Consider the following 14,345-nt stretch of genomic DNA (forward strand, 5'->3'; position numbering starts at 1 on the left):
ATTTAGGTCTGTTCTTACTGCCAGGTCCTAATCTTGCTTGTTGCTGCTAGTTTATTGGGCAGAGGGAAGCAAGAGTCTTGTAACTTTGGCCGGGAACATTTGGATACTCCTAACTTCAGTTCCGTCTTTACCTGATACTGCAGGAATGAAGGGAGACAACACAGTAGGGACAAAAGCAGAAGCTCTGTAGCCAGAATGCCCAATCTGGCCTCCTCGACGACCAGCTGTGATGCTTGGCAAGTGACTTAATCCTTCAGCACCTCGGACTCCTCATCTGTGAAATGGGGATAAAAATACACTCCCTTCAGAGGGTTTTTGAGATAAAATAAGTTAATTTTCATAAACCTCTTGGAGCAGTTTCTGGCCCATGGTAAGTACTACCTACATGCTTATTAAATATCCTTATTTCTTTTTTGGAGGTTTTTAAAAAATATTTTTCTATATCTATGGCTATACCCTCCTGCTAGAACCTAAGGATACTGAATCTATGGAGCATATTCAAGACCTGTGACTATTCCATGTCAGATATGGAAGAATAACAGAGCGTTGCTGTGCACTAAGTATGTCGTCTACAAAACAGTGCAAGTCCCATACGCCTACACTTCGGAGAAAAGAGCGCAATCTCTAGAGTGTGACCACACCCTCAAGCACTCGAGTGGACACAGGCACATGCACACATCCCTCTTGATACTTCTAGGAATTTGGGAGTTTTGATGGGCAGTCTATAAAGTCAAATTATCCTACATTAAAATATGTTCCTTTAAAAAAACGCAAAGCCCACTATGCTCATGAAGAACTTGAAGTTAAATCACAAGGTATGGACATGACTGGTGAGGTGAAGATTCATCTCATACAGTTTGTGTTTAATGGAGATTCTGCACTAACCCACAAATACACAAAAAACCGTTCCAAATCATCCTGTCAGAGATATACCTTCACTTCAGAGAATAATTCCATCCAACTTAGAGATTTTGTTGTTTCTGGTAATATACCACAGCATCTCGCCTAAGAGTTTGCTTATTACAGATCAGAACACATTTGAACTCCAGGCTTTACTTGCAGAACACACGGAAGGTGATGCCATCAGGCTACTACCAAAGGACCCTTCTTCCAGTGTCTCAAATACATGGATTTTATAAGTAAGAAACATTTCTGATTAATCAGCGTTGTAGGTTCAAGTAAAAAAAAACTGGCTAGAATTCTAATCTTCCTAATTTCTTAATGATTCTTGGTATCCTTGTCAGAAAACTATGTTTTTTTTTTTTTTTTTTTTTGGTTTGTTTGTTTGTTTTGAGACAGGCTCGCTCTGTCTCCCAGGCTGGAGTGTGGTGATTCGATCTCAGCTCACTGCAACCTCTGCCTCCCAGGTTCAAGTGATTCTCCTTGCCTCAGCCTTCTGAGTAGCTGGGATTATAGGCGCCCACCAAGCTAATTTTTATATTTTTAGTAGAGATGAGGTTTTGCCATGTTGGCCAGGCTGGTGTCAAACTCCTGACCTTGGGTGATCTGTCCTCCTTAGCCTCCCAAAGTGCTGGGATTACAAATGTGAGCCACTACACCCGGCTGAGAAAATTATGTTTTGAAGTTCACTTTACTTTGAATGAGTCCTTTATCTGGAATTATTCCTACATAGTTTGAATTTATTAAACAGCCCAGTTCTTATGCCCCTTGGAGATTTTATAGTGGGGTCTTTGAAGGAAGCGGGAAGTAGGATCTCATCAAATGACTCTAGATGGTAAAATACATGTTGTCTCCAGTCAGCAACTATTAATCTTGGATGTACAAATAGCATTAAATGCCATCAATAATCCAAGTGAATACTAAGGGAATCATGATTCAAAGTAAGCTAAACAGAATCCAAGAACAGATAAAAACGCACCTTTGTTGGGGACATGTGGCCTAGGTAACCGACGGGTTATTGCCCTGATGAGAAGTGAGAGGCACACCACCCCAGGACAGAACACTCAACCGCCTGTCCTCAGAGTTGAAATGAGATGCCAACACTTTTTTTTGAAACTAAATACATTTTAATAGAAAACAAAATACAAAATAACTCTTTTCAGAAAACAGAAATATTTAATCCTTTTTCCACAAATTAGAACTTGCTTTATCCTCAGAGCATAGTTTGATATGCGTGCGTACATACTTACGATTCGTTTCACAAAGTGTTCATTAGACTGGTATTGCAGTGCAGGACGTGGGAGCAGTTCATTGCAGGAGAAAAAGACGTGGAAAAAGCCACACCTCTGAATGGTCATTCGGAAACTCAACATTTTTCTAATTCTATCTTGTTACTTATTACTCCAAATTATTCTTTATCATAATCTGTCTTTTGAGGGGAGAGAATTATTAAGAGAAGTGCAGCTATGGAAAGAATTTTTCTTTCCCACCATCACTGCAGGAGCCCAAAATGTTCTCAATCAAACCCACCCACCCGCTTCCAGAAACATGTCAGCCGGGGTGATCAATCTGTCACCCGAAATTTCCCTTTCTCCCAATACACTGTGCTACCAAATTCTCTGAATTCCCTGAACCTCAAAATTCCAAGTATCAAAGCCAGTGCCAGGAGTCAAACCTGAAAGATTAAAAGCAGAGAAGATACCCTCTGCCAGTGCTAGGTTTCCTCATCTCAATAATAATAATAATTATAATTATAATAACAATAATTAAAAAAATCCTGGTTCTCTGTAATTACGGAAAAGGAAAGACTATTTGCCAGGATCATCCCCTCCCCTTTCCTCGTTCCCGCCCCGCATCCCTCTGCCAACAAGGACTTCCCTCGCACCCAAGGGCTGGACCACGCGTGACCCCTGCAGCACCGCTTCTCCTGAGGGTGCTCTACAGCCACCCTCTAACCAAACCCAGGCCCGGTCAGATGGGGAGAATGAGACAGAGACAGGAAGGTGCTCGCATGCGTGAGGTCACGGTAGGGTCTTCATGAGGACTTGTGAGTGACCTCCAGGGCATCCTAATTATTGGTCACTCATCATTGCCTCGCTTCTGCCCCCTTCCCCAACCTTGGCCTTCAACACTGCGGGGCTGAGTGATGGGGACCTGCCCGGAATGAGGGCCCAGGAGAGAGGGGAGGAGTGGGCTCTTTCACAGTCAATGATTCAATCTCAGCTCATTAAAGGATTGCAACTGGAGGCTTTCCACTGTTACCCCAGTCCGTTCCAACCAAGTTAAAAAATTAATGTTCCTGATTTTCTTGTGTAATTCCAGTCACCAGAAGAAGGTTACAGGCCATGAACTGCACGCTCAGGACGTTGCTCATCTGCCCAGTGTACACGCCCACGAGCTCGCTGGAGGAGCCGTCGGCAGGTGCACTGCAGTAAGTGTTCCTGATGTCCCAGACGCGCACCGAGTTGTCCATGGAGGCAGAGGCAATCAAGCCGCTGTCTGGACTGAAGGTGAGGCTGGTGATATTGTCTGTGTGGCCTCTCAGCTCTTTATAAAGGGTCCCAGAGGCCAAGTCCCACAGCTTCAACCGCTGGTCCTCGCCAGCAGATGCCAAGTACTTACCATTGGGAGAAAAGGCTAGAGAAAGCACGGGGCCGCGGTGGCCTGTGAAAAGCCTCACCGAGTTCCCCTGCTGAGCGCTCCACAGCCGGACGGTCTTGTCGGTTGAGCCCGTGGCCAAGTAGTTTGAATTAGGGTGGAATTTGACACAGTCCACATCTGCCAGGTGTCCTGCATATATCCTCAGCGGGTACGTCCGATCAAATGACCACAGCCTGGCGGTGCGGTCGTGGGACCCGCTGGCGAAGTACAGGCTATATGGACTGATGTCCAGATCCCACACAGGATAGGCATGTCCTTGGTACAACACAGTGTTGGTGAAACTCCCCAGATCCCAGTATCTGATGGACATGTCTTCAGAACAAGAGAGCAACCCTGAGCTGTCGGCGAGGAACCTCGTGCTGTACACTGGTCCGCAGTGTCCCCGCAGTATCTTCATCTCTGTGCCTGCATTATCATCCTCATCATCCTGGGAACATTGGGGTGGGGTGGGAAAATAAACACAAGAAAAAAATGTTCAGTGGTCTGACAAGGAAAACAAGTCCAGGAGAAAAAAAAGCAGAGAACTGAGACTGCTTGGGAAATAGCATCTATCCAGCAAATGACAGTGGCCTTGCCCCAGGAAGATAACTCATAACTGAATAAAAGTCTCTTACGACTTACAAATTGCTCTCCTTAAATTCACCTTGCAGCTCAGACTACATCAGATTAAAAGATGCAGAAATGCAAGGCCATTACAGAGTGATGACTGTGGACCTTACCCTTCGATTGAGAATAGCTTGTATGGTTACTTCTGATGCATGCCATTTGAAAATGTTTACTTTCGAATTTCTGTGAGGCTCTTAGATTCTTCTATTCTATGGGCATTGCCTTCATCCGTCAGTTTTAGCTGCTTGATAAGCCATACTGCTCTCTGTTTTTACTTCATTTAACTGACAACAATATTTTGTCAAGTCCTGACATTAGTCCCTTACTCCCATGATGGGGGTTAATGATGCACGCAACACATGAAGGCAGATGTGGTATCACTTCAAGATTTTTTTTTTTCAGACGGAGTTTCGCTCTTGTTGCCCAGGCTGGAGTACAATGTCATGATCTTGGTTCACCACAACCTCCGCCTCCTGGGTTCAAGCGATTCTTCTGCCTCAGCATCCCAAATAGCTGGGATTATAGGCATGTGCCACTATGCCTGGCTAATTTTGTATTTTTAGTAGAGATGGGGGTTTCTCCATGTTGGTCAGGCTCATCTCGAACTCCCGACTTCAGGTGAGCCACCCGCCTCAGCCTCCCAAAGTGCTGGGATTACAGGCGTGAGCCACCACGCGCAGCCTCACGTTAGGATTAACACACAACTATCAGTTCAAGCATGGTGGCTCTCATTGTAGTCCCAACACTTTGGGAGGCCAAGGCGGGAGGATCACTGGAGCTCAGGAGGTGGAGACCAGCCTGGGCAATATAGGGAGACTCTTTACCAAAAAAATTAAAAAAAATTAGCTGGGCATGGTGGCGCATGCCTGTGGTCCCAGACACTTGGGAGGCTAAGGTAGGAGGCTCACTTGAGCCTGGGAAGTCCAGGCTGCAGTGAACTTTGATGGCACCACTGCACTCCAGCCTGGGGGACAGAGTGAGACCCTGTGCCAAAAAAACCCCCAAAACAAAAACAAATACAAACAAACAAAACCCAGAACTGTCAGAGGAGTTTAGCCAAAATAAAACCTGGATGTTTTAATAATTAACAGTAAGCTAAAAAGGTACAGTTACTAGTAAATCACAGCCCCCTCTGCCTGGTGACCAGCCACAAACTGCTTGGTGTCTCAAAAGAAATAAGAATGAAGTTTTTAAAGTGACTTTCTGGAGGGTCTCAAAAAACATTTCCCCCAAAGTTAACCAAACAAGGCGTGGACTCAGAAGTGCTTTAAGCAAAGCCAAGCGATTCACGTGAAATATTCCTTCGAAATAATTTCCTGTGTGTGAGGACAGAAAAGATGGCAACTAATGGTACTCGGAAAGAGTCCCCTTTCCTGGTCCCCTCCCTACAAGTATACCATCTGTTTTCAAAATTCATTTCCCTTTATTCCCTCACAGATAAACTCCTCAAAACTACAGCTGTCTCTTCTGTCCCAGAATTCATCAATTAAAATGGGTTTTAATTAAATACCAGAAAAAAGGAGTATGATGAAGATTCCTGAACCAGTCAGCTTTGTTGGTTCATTGCGGCAGCCTTAGGTTCTTGTATAAGAAAAGGGCATCCTTTTTTTTCTACTTGAAAATGGTTAAATTCAAAATAAAATGAATGCCTCCCATGTGTACATATTTAAGAAAAAGTTGAGAGAAAATAAACACTGATGTTCATGAATATTCAAAATGGCTATTACAAACACTCAACATTAAAAATACGTAAGTATTTGGGAGCTTAAGGTTCTACTGAGTGCTACCAAAAATATTAGTAATTTTCCTTTCCAAAGAAGTTACAATAACACTTTAAAATTTCAAGAATGACTCACTGCTCTACACCAGAAAGTTTATATAAAGGCTGTGGGAACAAAAATGACACCAGATGAATTACACAAAGATCCTTTGAAAGTTAACTATGAATTAAAGGACATGTTACTGCCTCTGAGGGGTAAGTGGTCTTCATTTGGAACAAGAAGCTATGGAAGTGGCCTTCACCTCCGCAGTGGTGAGGTGCATGGGCTAGGAGCATGGGCTGGGAGTACAGCTGGCGCTCCCCAGGGATCTTGATGATTGTCCCGGGCTGGTGGAAACGTGCCCAGCTGACTCTGTAGACCAAGGAATGGAGAAACCAGAATGTTCCTGCTGGCTATCACTGTCAGCCCTCTGCCAGGACCACAGCTTAAAATAACCCAGCCACATTTTCTGTGTGGCTCAACCAGTCCCACGCGGGCCTCAGTGCAGTCGAGTAGCTGATTTACAAGGGCCCAACCCCATGGGTTCTCACTTCTCTCTCCTGCCGACAGGATAATACCATACCCTACGATTCAGCCTGAATACTCCACAGTAATTGGGTATGCATCCCAAATAGAAATGTTTAATTTGTAAAGCATATTCATGTAATAAGAAATCTTATTATGTACATTATGAAACATACATGAAATAGAAATTTAAAAAGAAAAATAAACAGAAAGAGATCAAGTATCATCTCATGCCCCCTTGTGCTATAGTTTGCTGCCCTTGCTCTGGACTATGGAGTCCCTAAAACCTCAGATTTGTTATGGCTGTCTACTCCTGGACTTGGTGGCTCCAACTACCTCAGAGCTCACACTCACGTTTCCCCCAGACCAGGGGTCCTTTCTTGGGGTCTGGAATTTAGCCTCCATCTATTCTCTCATTAGCTGTCAGTGGAACATGAAGACATTAAATTTGGCTGGACTTGTGAGTGGATTAGACTTGGAAGCAAGTGAATCACTGCTACCTGCGTAAGAGATGATAGCAGCCTGAACTAGAACAGAAAAGTTGGATACTGGCTAGCATGATTTGACAAGTGCTGTTCGTGTAAAATACGTATCAGATTTCTAAAACTTAGGACCAAAAGAGATGTATGTAACAGATTTCATGAAAAATTTTTTTATATTGCTTATATGCTGAAATAATTTGTTCATATTAGTTTGAATGAAATACATCATTAAAATTAATTTTAACAAATTTTTAACCTTTTTAGATGTGGCTACTAGAAAAATTTAAATTACTATATGGCTCACACCATATTCCCATTGGATAGCATTAATCTAAATGACAATTTTATACACAGATTATAGAATTGAGTATTGATGCTAATATTGCCTTCTTTACTTTTCAAACCTAAAGAAGACCAGATTGAGGGGAAAACCACCAGACATATAAATGAATTGCACACAGCTGTTTTATTGCTGAGTTAAGTTGGTAGTTGCTGGTAGTGATGAGGGTAGCACACATAGCTGAAAAGAAAGAAGAGCAAATCCTTGGTTTGGTATCTCTGTGGTTTTACCATGTTGCTCAAATATTAAAAATACATAGGTATCAATCAACAGGGGTAAAGGTTGGACATCATTTCTTTTTTTTTTTTTTCGAGACGGAGTCTTACTCTATCACCCACGCTGGAGTGCAGTGGTGTGGTCTCGGCTCACTGCAACCCCTGCCACCCGGGTTCAAGCGATTCTCCTGCCTCCGTCTCCTGAGTAGCTGGGATTACAGGTGCCCGCCACCACGCCCGGCTAATTTTTGTTTTAGTAGAGATGGGGTTTCACCATCTTGGCCAGGTTGGTCTTGAACTCTTGACCTTATGATCCACCTGCCTCAGCCTCCCAAAGTGCTGGGATTACAGGCGTGGGCCACTCACTGCACCCGGCCAGGTATCATTTCTATCTCCATTTCATATAGAACAAAAGATGGAGAATGAGGGTTTCACTCTTCATCTCAGTGTCTGAAACAGAAGGAGGGCTGCTCATACCAAGGTGAAAAGCAAGGGACTGCTATGTCACTTAACACCTTTCCAAAGGTTAACCTAGATGATCTTCGAGTGGGAGACAACAGAAGCTACAGGACAGTGCTGTGAATTCAGTTTTATTTGGCATAATTAACAGAGAAAATTTTATGCTTACATAGAAGATTTTGGTTACTGTTTTCCTTTTTTTTTAAACTGAGATAAAATTACATACTATATAATTCTTTCAAAGTGTACAATTCAATGATTTTTAGTACATTCACAGAGTTGTGCAATGATCACCACTATCTAATACAGAACATTTTCATTACCTCACAAAGAAATGCCACACCCATTAGCGGTCACTCTTATTCTCCTTGCCCAGCCCTTGGCAACCACTCCTCTCTCTCTGTCTCTATGGATGTGCCTATCTGGATATTTCCTATGAAAGGAATAACAGTAGGTGACCTTTTATGACTGGCTTCTTTCACGTAGCATAAGTTTTCAAGTTCATCCATGTTGCAGCCTGCATCAGTGCTTCATTTCTTTTTATGGGCAAATAATATTCCACTGTAATGCACACACTACATTTTATTTATTCATTCATCTTGATGGCCATTTGGACTGTTTCCATTTTTTGGCTATTGTGAATAATGCTTCCATGAATATTCACGTACAAGTGCCTGTGTGCACATGTTTTCCATTCTCTTGGATATATGTCTGGAAGTGGAATTGCTGGGTGTGAACACCATTTCAAATACTGTTGAAATATTGTATTCACTGATTTATGTAATAGTTATTGCTTCAAAAAGATGAAAGCAGAGAGTGCAAGCTGGCTTTTTAATCTGACTTACATAGTGATTTTGTACTTTCTATCATCTCGTTAATCCATGTGGCGTCACCACCTGCTTTTACCTCTTTGGTTTCTCTAGTTATATGAGTTTGTGGCTCCTGTATTAAAAGTCTCTCTTTTTTTTTAAATATTCAATCTTTCGTTTCTAAATAATAGTCTGTTTTAATTATGCACTCTACAAGGGAAAAAGAAAAGTCCAAATTTTCACTGGAGAAACATTAAACACCAACTATCGTAACTAATTTATGCCTGGCTTCCCCCCCAAATACTTGTCAGAAACCAAAAAGAGAACTTCCCAAATTGCTGTGATAACATGGGCAGGCATGCAGAAATCCCATGCAGGAAGGCCCTCAACAACAGAATAGGAGAATCTCAGCTTTAGTTCTTAAGTTTAAAAAAAAGTTTATTCTTAAAAAAGGCAGAGGCTAGCGCTAGCTAAGCATCTACAGTACTTTCAGTATGAACAAGGATGGAAAGCCAGAAATGCTTAAACAAAACCACCATTCCAATGACATCTTTTGCTCTCTTTTTGATGGGACATCCAACTGTTTAAGCCTGAAACACAAATGTCACCATTGATGCTTCCTCTCCCTTATCCCCTACAGTAATCGAATAACTGAGCTCTCCTCTAGCCTGTCCATGTCTCCTTTGCCACTGCCACTACTCTAGTTTGGCTGCCGTAATTGCTCATATAAGACAGTATCACCACATCACTTCCTGTCTTAGCCCCTCTCCTAACTCCAGCCATAACTTAATTTCTTTCAGTTCCTGGAATTCCGCATGCAGTTCCTCACTTCTGAGTCTTCAGATACACTCCTGATACCCGGAAATATACACAGGACAAGTCACAGAGCTAGTTAGCAGTAGTGGCCAGAGTCTTAAAATGTTTTATTTTGGTCTACTGTTATCAGATGTCATAATGCTATCTTCCTTAATTTTTAATGCACAGAATAATATCCACTCTGTATCATCAAAGCTAATAAGGTCAGTATAAATAATTATTTTTTGTATTTACAGAAAACTGAAAGCAAATGCAGGCAGTATTCCTCAGTTTTATCAGAAGAACTCCCAAAAAGAGAACTGTCTCCAAGGAAAAGAGATGTTTGAAAATTCAAATACAAATGTAATAAAAAATATTTTGGAGAGTACTATAAAATTCTAGAAATTAAAGCTTCTATACAGGAATCTAGACTCTTTACTTATCATAAAGAAATCCTTCAATTATACCGTCTTGGTTGCAAGAATCAAAAATTCAAAGGCCATCCTAACTGGAAGCGGACTTAAAAAACAGGAACAGGAAAACACTGCTTTAATTTAGGGCACCCAATATTCTTTTTTTTTTTTTTTTTTTTTTTTTTTTTTTTCGAGACGGAGTCTCGCTCTGTCACCTAGGCTGGAGTGCTGTGGCCGGATCTCAGCTCACTGCAAGCTCCGCCTCCCGGGTTCACGCCATTCTCCTGTCTCAGCCTCCCGAGTAGCTGGGACTACAGGCGCCGCCACGTCGCCCGGCTATTTTTTTGTAGTTTTTAGTAGAGACGGGGTTTCACCGTGTTAGCCAGGATGGTCTCGATCTCCTGACCTCGTGATCCGCCCGTCTCGGCCTCCCAAAGTGCTGGGATTACAGGCTTGAGCCACCGCGCCCGGCCTAGGGCACCCAATATTCTTAACATCCTAATCATTAACTGTAATTTAATTAGACTGATTTTTTTGCTGCTTAATTTTTCAACATTATGTAAAGAATTTTCCATCCAAAGTAATGTGAGGCAAAGCTACCTGAATGTCAGTGGTGATAAGACAAAAATATTCTGGCCCACAGCCAGTGGTCCCGAAAAAGGACCACTCTAAGGAAAGTTAATTCTGTGAAGTTTAATTTCTATCTTCCTTGGCCCACATTTTTTCTAAGGTAGTGAATTTTGGTGACCTGAAACCCAAGCTGTGCCTGCCCTTTTCAATGACTGTCCTAAACGGTTACAAGTCAAACAAGATTGAACACTGACTGACGGGGGAGCTGGCAACTCTACTTCTTGTGTTACTTCTCCAAGTGGGGTCTGGGAACACCCTGTGGTACATCGAGCCACAGGATATGCACTGGCCTCAGAAAGCCAATACCATCCAGTGTGGTGAGGGTGCAGGGACGCCAGTGTTCTTACTACTGTTGCTGAGACTGTGAAATGGCACACCTTCTGTGGGGAAAATAATATTCATTATAGTTTACAATGCAGGCCCTTCGACTCAGTTATCCTACTACCGATTATTTACACCTGAGCAAATGTGCATACACATAAGTGTGTATTTACTGCAAATCTCAGCTAAAGTCAATATTAGCTAAAGTTCTTTCATTAGGCTTAGTGTTGTTATCCACATTTCACACAGTATAAATACTGACCATTCACTAATAACGTTAACTTAATGTTGCTAAAAATTGTTTTTGCATCTTAGGTTAGGCATGTGCAGGAATTCAATGGCTACAGGTTACGTGGCATTAGTGTGGCTTCAGCTGTAGGATGAGGAAAATTAGGAAGTCCATTCTAAGATATGTCATGTTTGGTAAGGACATTCTAACGAAATTAGGAAGGCAGGTACAGGGAAGAAAAAAATGGTATTCATACCTCCTCCTCCAGAATATCACAAGCCAAATGGATGCGGGACACGTCTACTTGATGGGGCTCTGATTTTAACTTCTTGGATCGTAAACTCCAAAGTTTTATACAGGAGTTGTCAAACCCAGCAGCAAGCAGCTTGCTATCAGGGGAGATTTCTGCAGTGTTCAACAGCTGCTCTGTGTTATAGAAGGCATAGAAGCAGATGGTAGTGAGGGAGGGAGGCCCATCCTTGACGCGCTTAATGCTCTCCTGTAAGACCTCTAGGGCAGCCTCGTTCTGCAGAATAGGGCTGGGCATGTCAGGGGGCTCCAAACTGTTGTTCTCACTGCGGGAGGAGCTGCCACTGGCATATAGCTGATAGTCTGTTCTCTTGGCAGGCTGCACATCAAGATGAATATGTAAGGTGAGGACTTTGCACAGGGCAGTATTGTTGTCACTTTGGAGGTAGCGGATAAGGTAGTTGTAGCTGTCTTCTTGGAGACGGACCACGTACTTGTTATCTAGGAATGCTCGAAGCTTGAAGTTAGATAGGATGTCCTGGATGGTTTGAGTGGTCTGTAGCTGCTCAATGACATCCTTCTGGCTAGCATTCTGCAGAAACATTCCATGGAAGCGGCTGTAAAAACTTTCCACTGTGCTCTTCGGACTGTTTTGGACCAGGTTGAGATGGAGGTAGACAAAGAGAGGATAGAGGAGAGGCATCACTTCGTGGCTATGCTGGGAATCAGAATCTATAATGAAAGAAAATGAGGGCTTTATAATCAGCATAATCTTACAGAATAACGTGATCCCTCCTGGGGATGACCACCATCACATAACGCTTTCTTGCCAGGACCCCATTTTTAAGAGTACTGATTGAACTATAAGCCTAACACAGGATTCTGGAATTTCAAGGCCTTTCGATTGAAGAAAGAGCATGAACTCTGAAGTCCAGCAAATCAGGGCTTGAAGCTGGGCACAACTCAGGAATTCAGTGCCCAGAGTGGTTAAGTGACTTGCCAGAGTTCACAACAATACAGTGGCTTGTACCCAGGTCTTCAAGATTTAGTATTTTTTCCCAATACATTAGTGTTTCTTCCAATTGGGGACCTCAGATATCTGAGGGTACTTGGATATATTCTTGGAAGACTGAGTTCTTCACAATTTTTAACTTGATGATAATGTAAAAAATAATTAACACACAGTATATTCAGAATTATCTGGATGTCCGCTTAACAAGTTAAGTACTGACAAGTGATTTTAGTGCTCTAGTTTGTGTTTTGTGATTACTTTTGGCATCCATTGTCTCAAGTAAAATCAAAGCACTTACTTTAGTGCGTTCATTAACATGTCTGGCTATACAGGCTGGCGTGTCCCATGTTAACATGACAGCCTTTATCCACAATTGTCTCATCAGCATATTCATTCTGATTTTGTTGGTTAACAAATTCTCTTTTGCAGTGATAATTTACAAATAAGACCATTTTATGTCATTAGGACTCAACTACTTACTAATTTGAGAGTTTAGCAACCATGAAACTATAAGACAGAGAATGTTATTTAAAAGGTGTACAGCTTGAATTCATGGGTGAATGAGAAAAGAACAGAAGTATATTTGACACCTAAATAAGTGCTCAAGGCATGCTGTGAGGGAGCAAAGGCTTCGATGTGATTCGTACACAGTGGGGAGAGAGCAGGGCCACTGCAGGGCAGAAGCCTCTCAGGGAGCTGAGACCAGCCCGCATCACAGTCACCAAGCTGTCCAGATGCCTGCTTGCAGCAGCAAGTTAGTTCTGGCAAAATCCATCCGTTACATTCACTCAGTGTTATTTTCAACTTTACTGCTTTTGGGGTTTTGCTTGTCCCTTATCTGTAATGAGTCTGGGTTTCGTAAAGAAATATAATAACCATAAAGGTTTTATATCTAGTGTAATGTTTGTACATATTTAAATAAATCAAAATAAAAATGTTTTAAGTCAGCACTTATGTTTTGGTAGCATTTTTTTTTTTTAATGAAAAGACATGAATACAGGGTTTAAGACTGAGGAATACTGCATCAGCGAATCTTGCTCCCTAATTTGATGATAAAAGATATCTACACGTTATTTCTGCTTAACACCCTATTTCACTTTATCACAAGGTGAATGAATCTGCTGCACAACATTCATAATATGCATTTTAGAATAAATGCATCCCAACTCAAATACATTATTTACAAGATGAAAAATTATAATCGTCCCACTGAACTGGAAGTTAAGACAGCCACCTAGCCACTTTGGGCTCCTCACACCTCTGAATCAACAGGCAAGGAAAGGAGTTACAGTGTTAGCTGGGGTGATTGATCCTGCCCAAGAGGAACTGGAACTACTACACAATGGACGTAAGGAGGAGTTTGTCTGGCTTAAGGAGATCCCTTAGGACATCTCTGTACCCTGCCCTGTGATTATGGTCGATGAAAATGACAACAATCCATACAGGACTGTGAATGGCCCACGCCCCTGAAGAATGAAGGTTTGGGTCACCAGGTAAACCATGATCAGCTTGCAAGATGAGTGCAAAGGGAATACAGAATGGGTAGTGGAAGCTACCACCATGTGACCAGTTACAGAAATGAGGATTGTAATTGTTGTATTTCTTATTTTGTTATGAATGTTTGGGTGTGAATATCTATACATAGATAAACAAAAAGCAAGTATCTTTGTATTCTTTCCTTTCTTGTCTCCTTATCATATAACATCGGATTACTGATTTTATTTTTTTGAGATGGAGTCTCGCTCCGGTGCCCAGACTGCAGTGCAGTGGCGTGATCTTGGCTCACTGCATCCTCTGCCTCCTGGGTTCAAATGATTGTCCTGCCTCAGCCTCCCAAGTAGCTACAGGCATGTGACACCACGCTCAGCTAATTTTTGTATTTTTTTTCTTCTTTTTTTAGTAGAGATGGGGTTTCACCATGGTGGCCAGGTTGATCTTG

The 14,345-nt window shown here is 42.2% G+C and overlaps 1 protein-coding gene across 2 annotated transcripts in view; it reads right to left on the reverse strand.

The window, feature by feature from the left end:
- Window positions 1-2,004: 2,004 nt before the first annotated feature.
- Window positions 2,005-14,345, reverse strand: part of TAF5L (TATA-box binding protein associated factor 5 like) — a 33,088-nt gene continuing 20,747 nt past the window's right edge. For both annotated transcript variants that reach the window (XM_030935976.1, XM_030935977.1), the window contains exons 4-5: window positions 11,402-12,126; window positions 2,005-3,988 (exon numbers count right to left, since the gene is read on the reverse strand). In XM_030935976.1, coding sequence (XP_030791836.1) covers window positions 3,191-3,988; window positions 11,402-12,126 — 1,523 coding nt within the window. In that variant the 3' untranslated portion in view covers window positions 2,005-3,190. The remainder of the gene's footprint in view (window positions 3,989-11,401; window positions 12,127-14,345) is intronic.

The sequence above is a fragment of the Rhinopithecus roxellana genome, chromosome 8, assembly GCF_007565055.1.
Source record: "Rhinopithecus roxellana isolate Shanxi Qingling chromosome 8, ASM756505v1, whole genome shotgun sequence".
NCBI classification, from domain to species: domain Eukaryota; kingdom Metazoa; phylum Chordata; class Mammalia; order Primates; family Cercopithecidae; genus Rhinopithecus; species Rhinopithecus roxellana.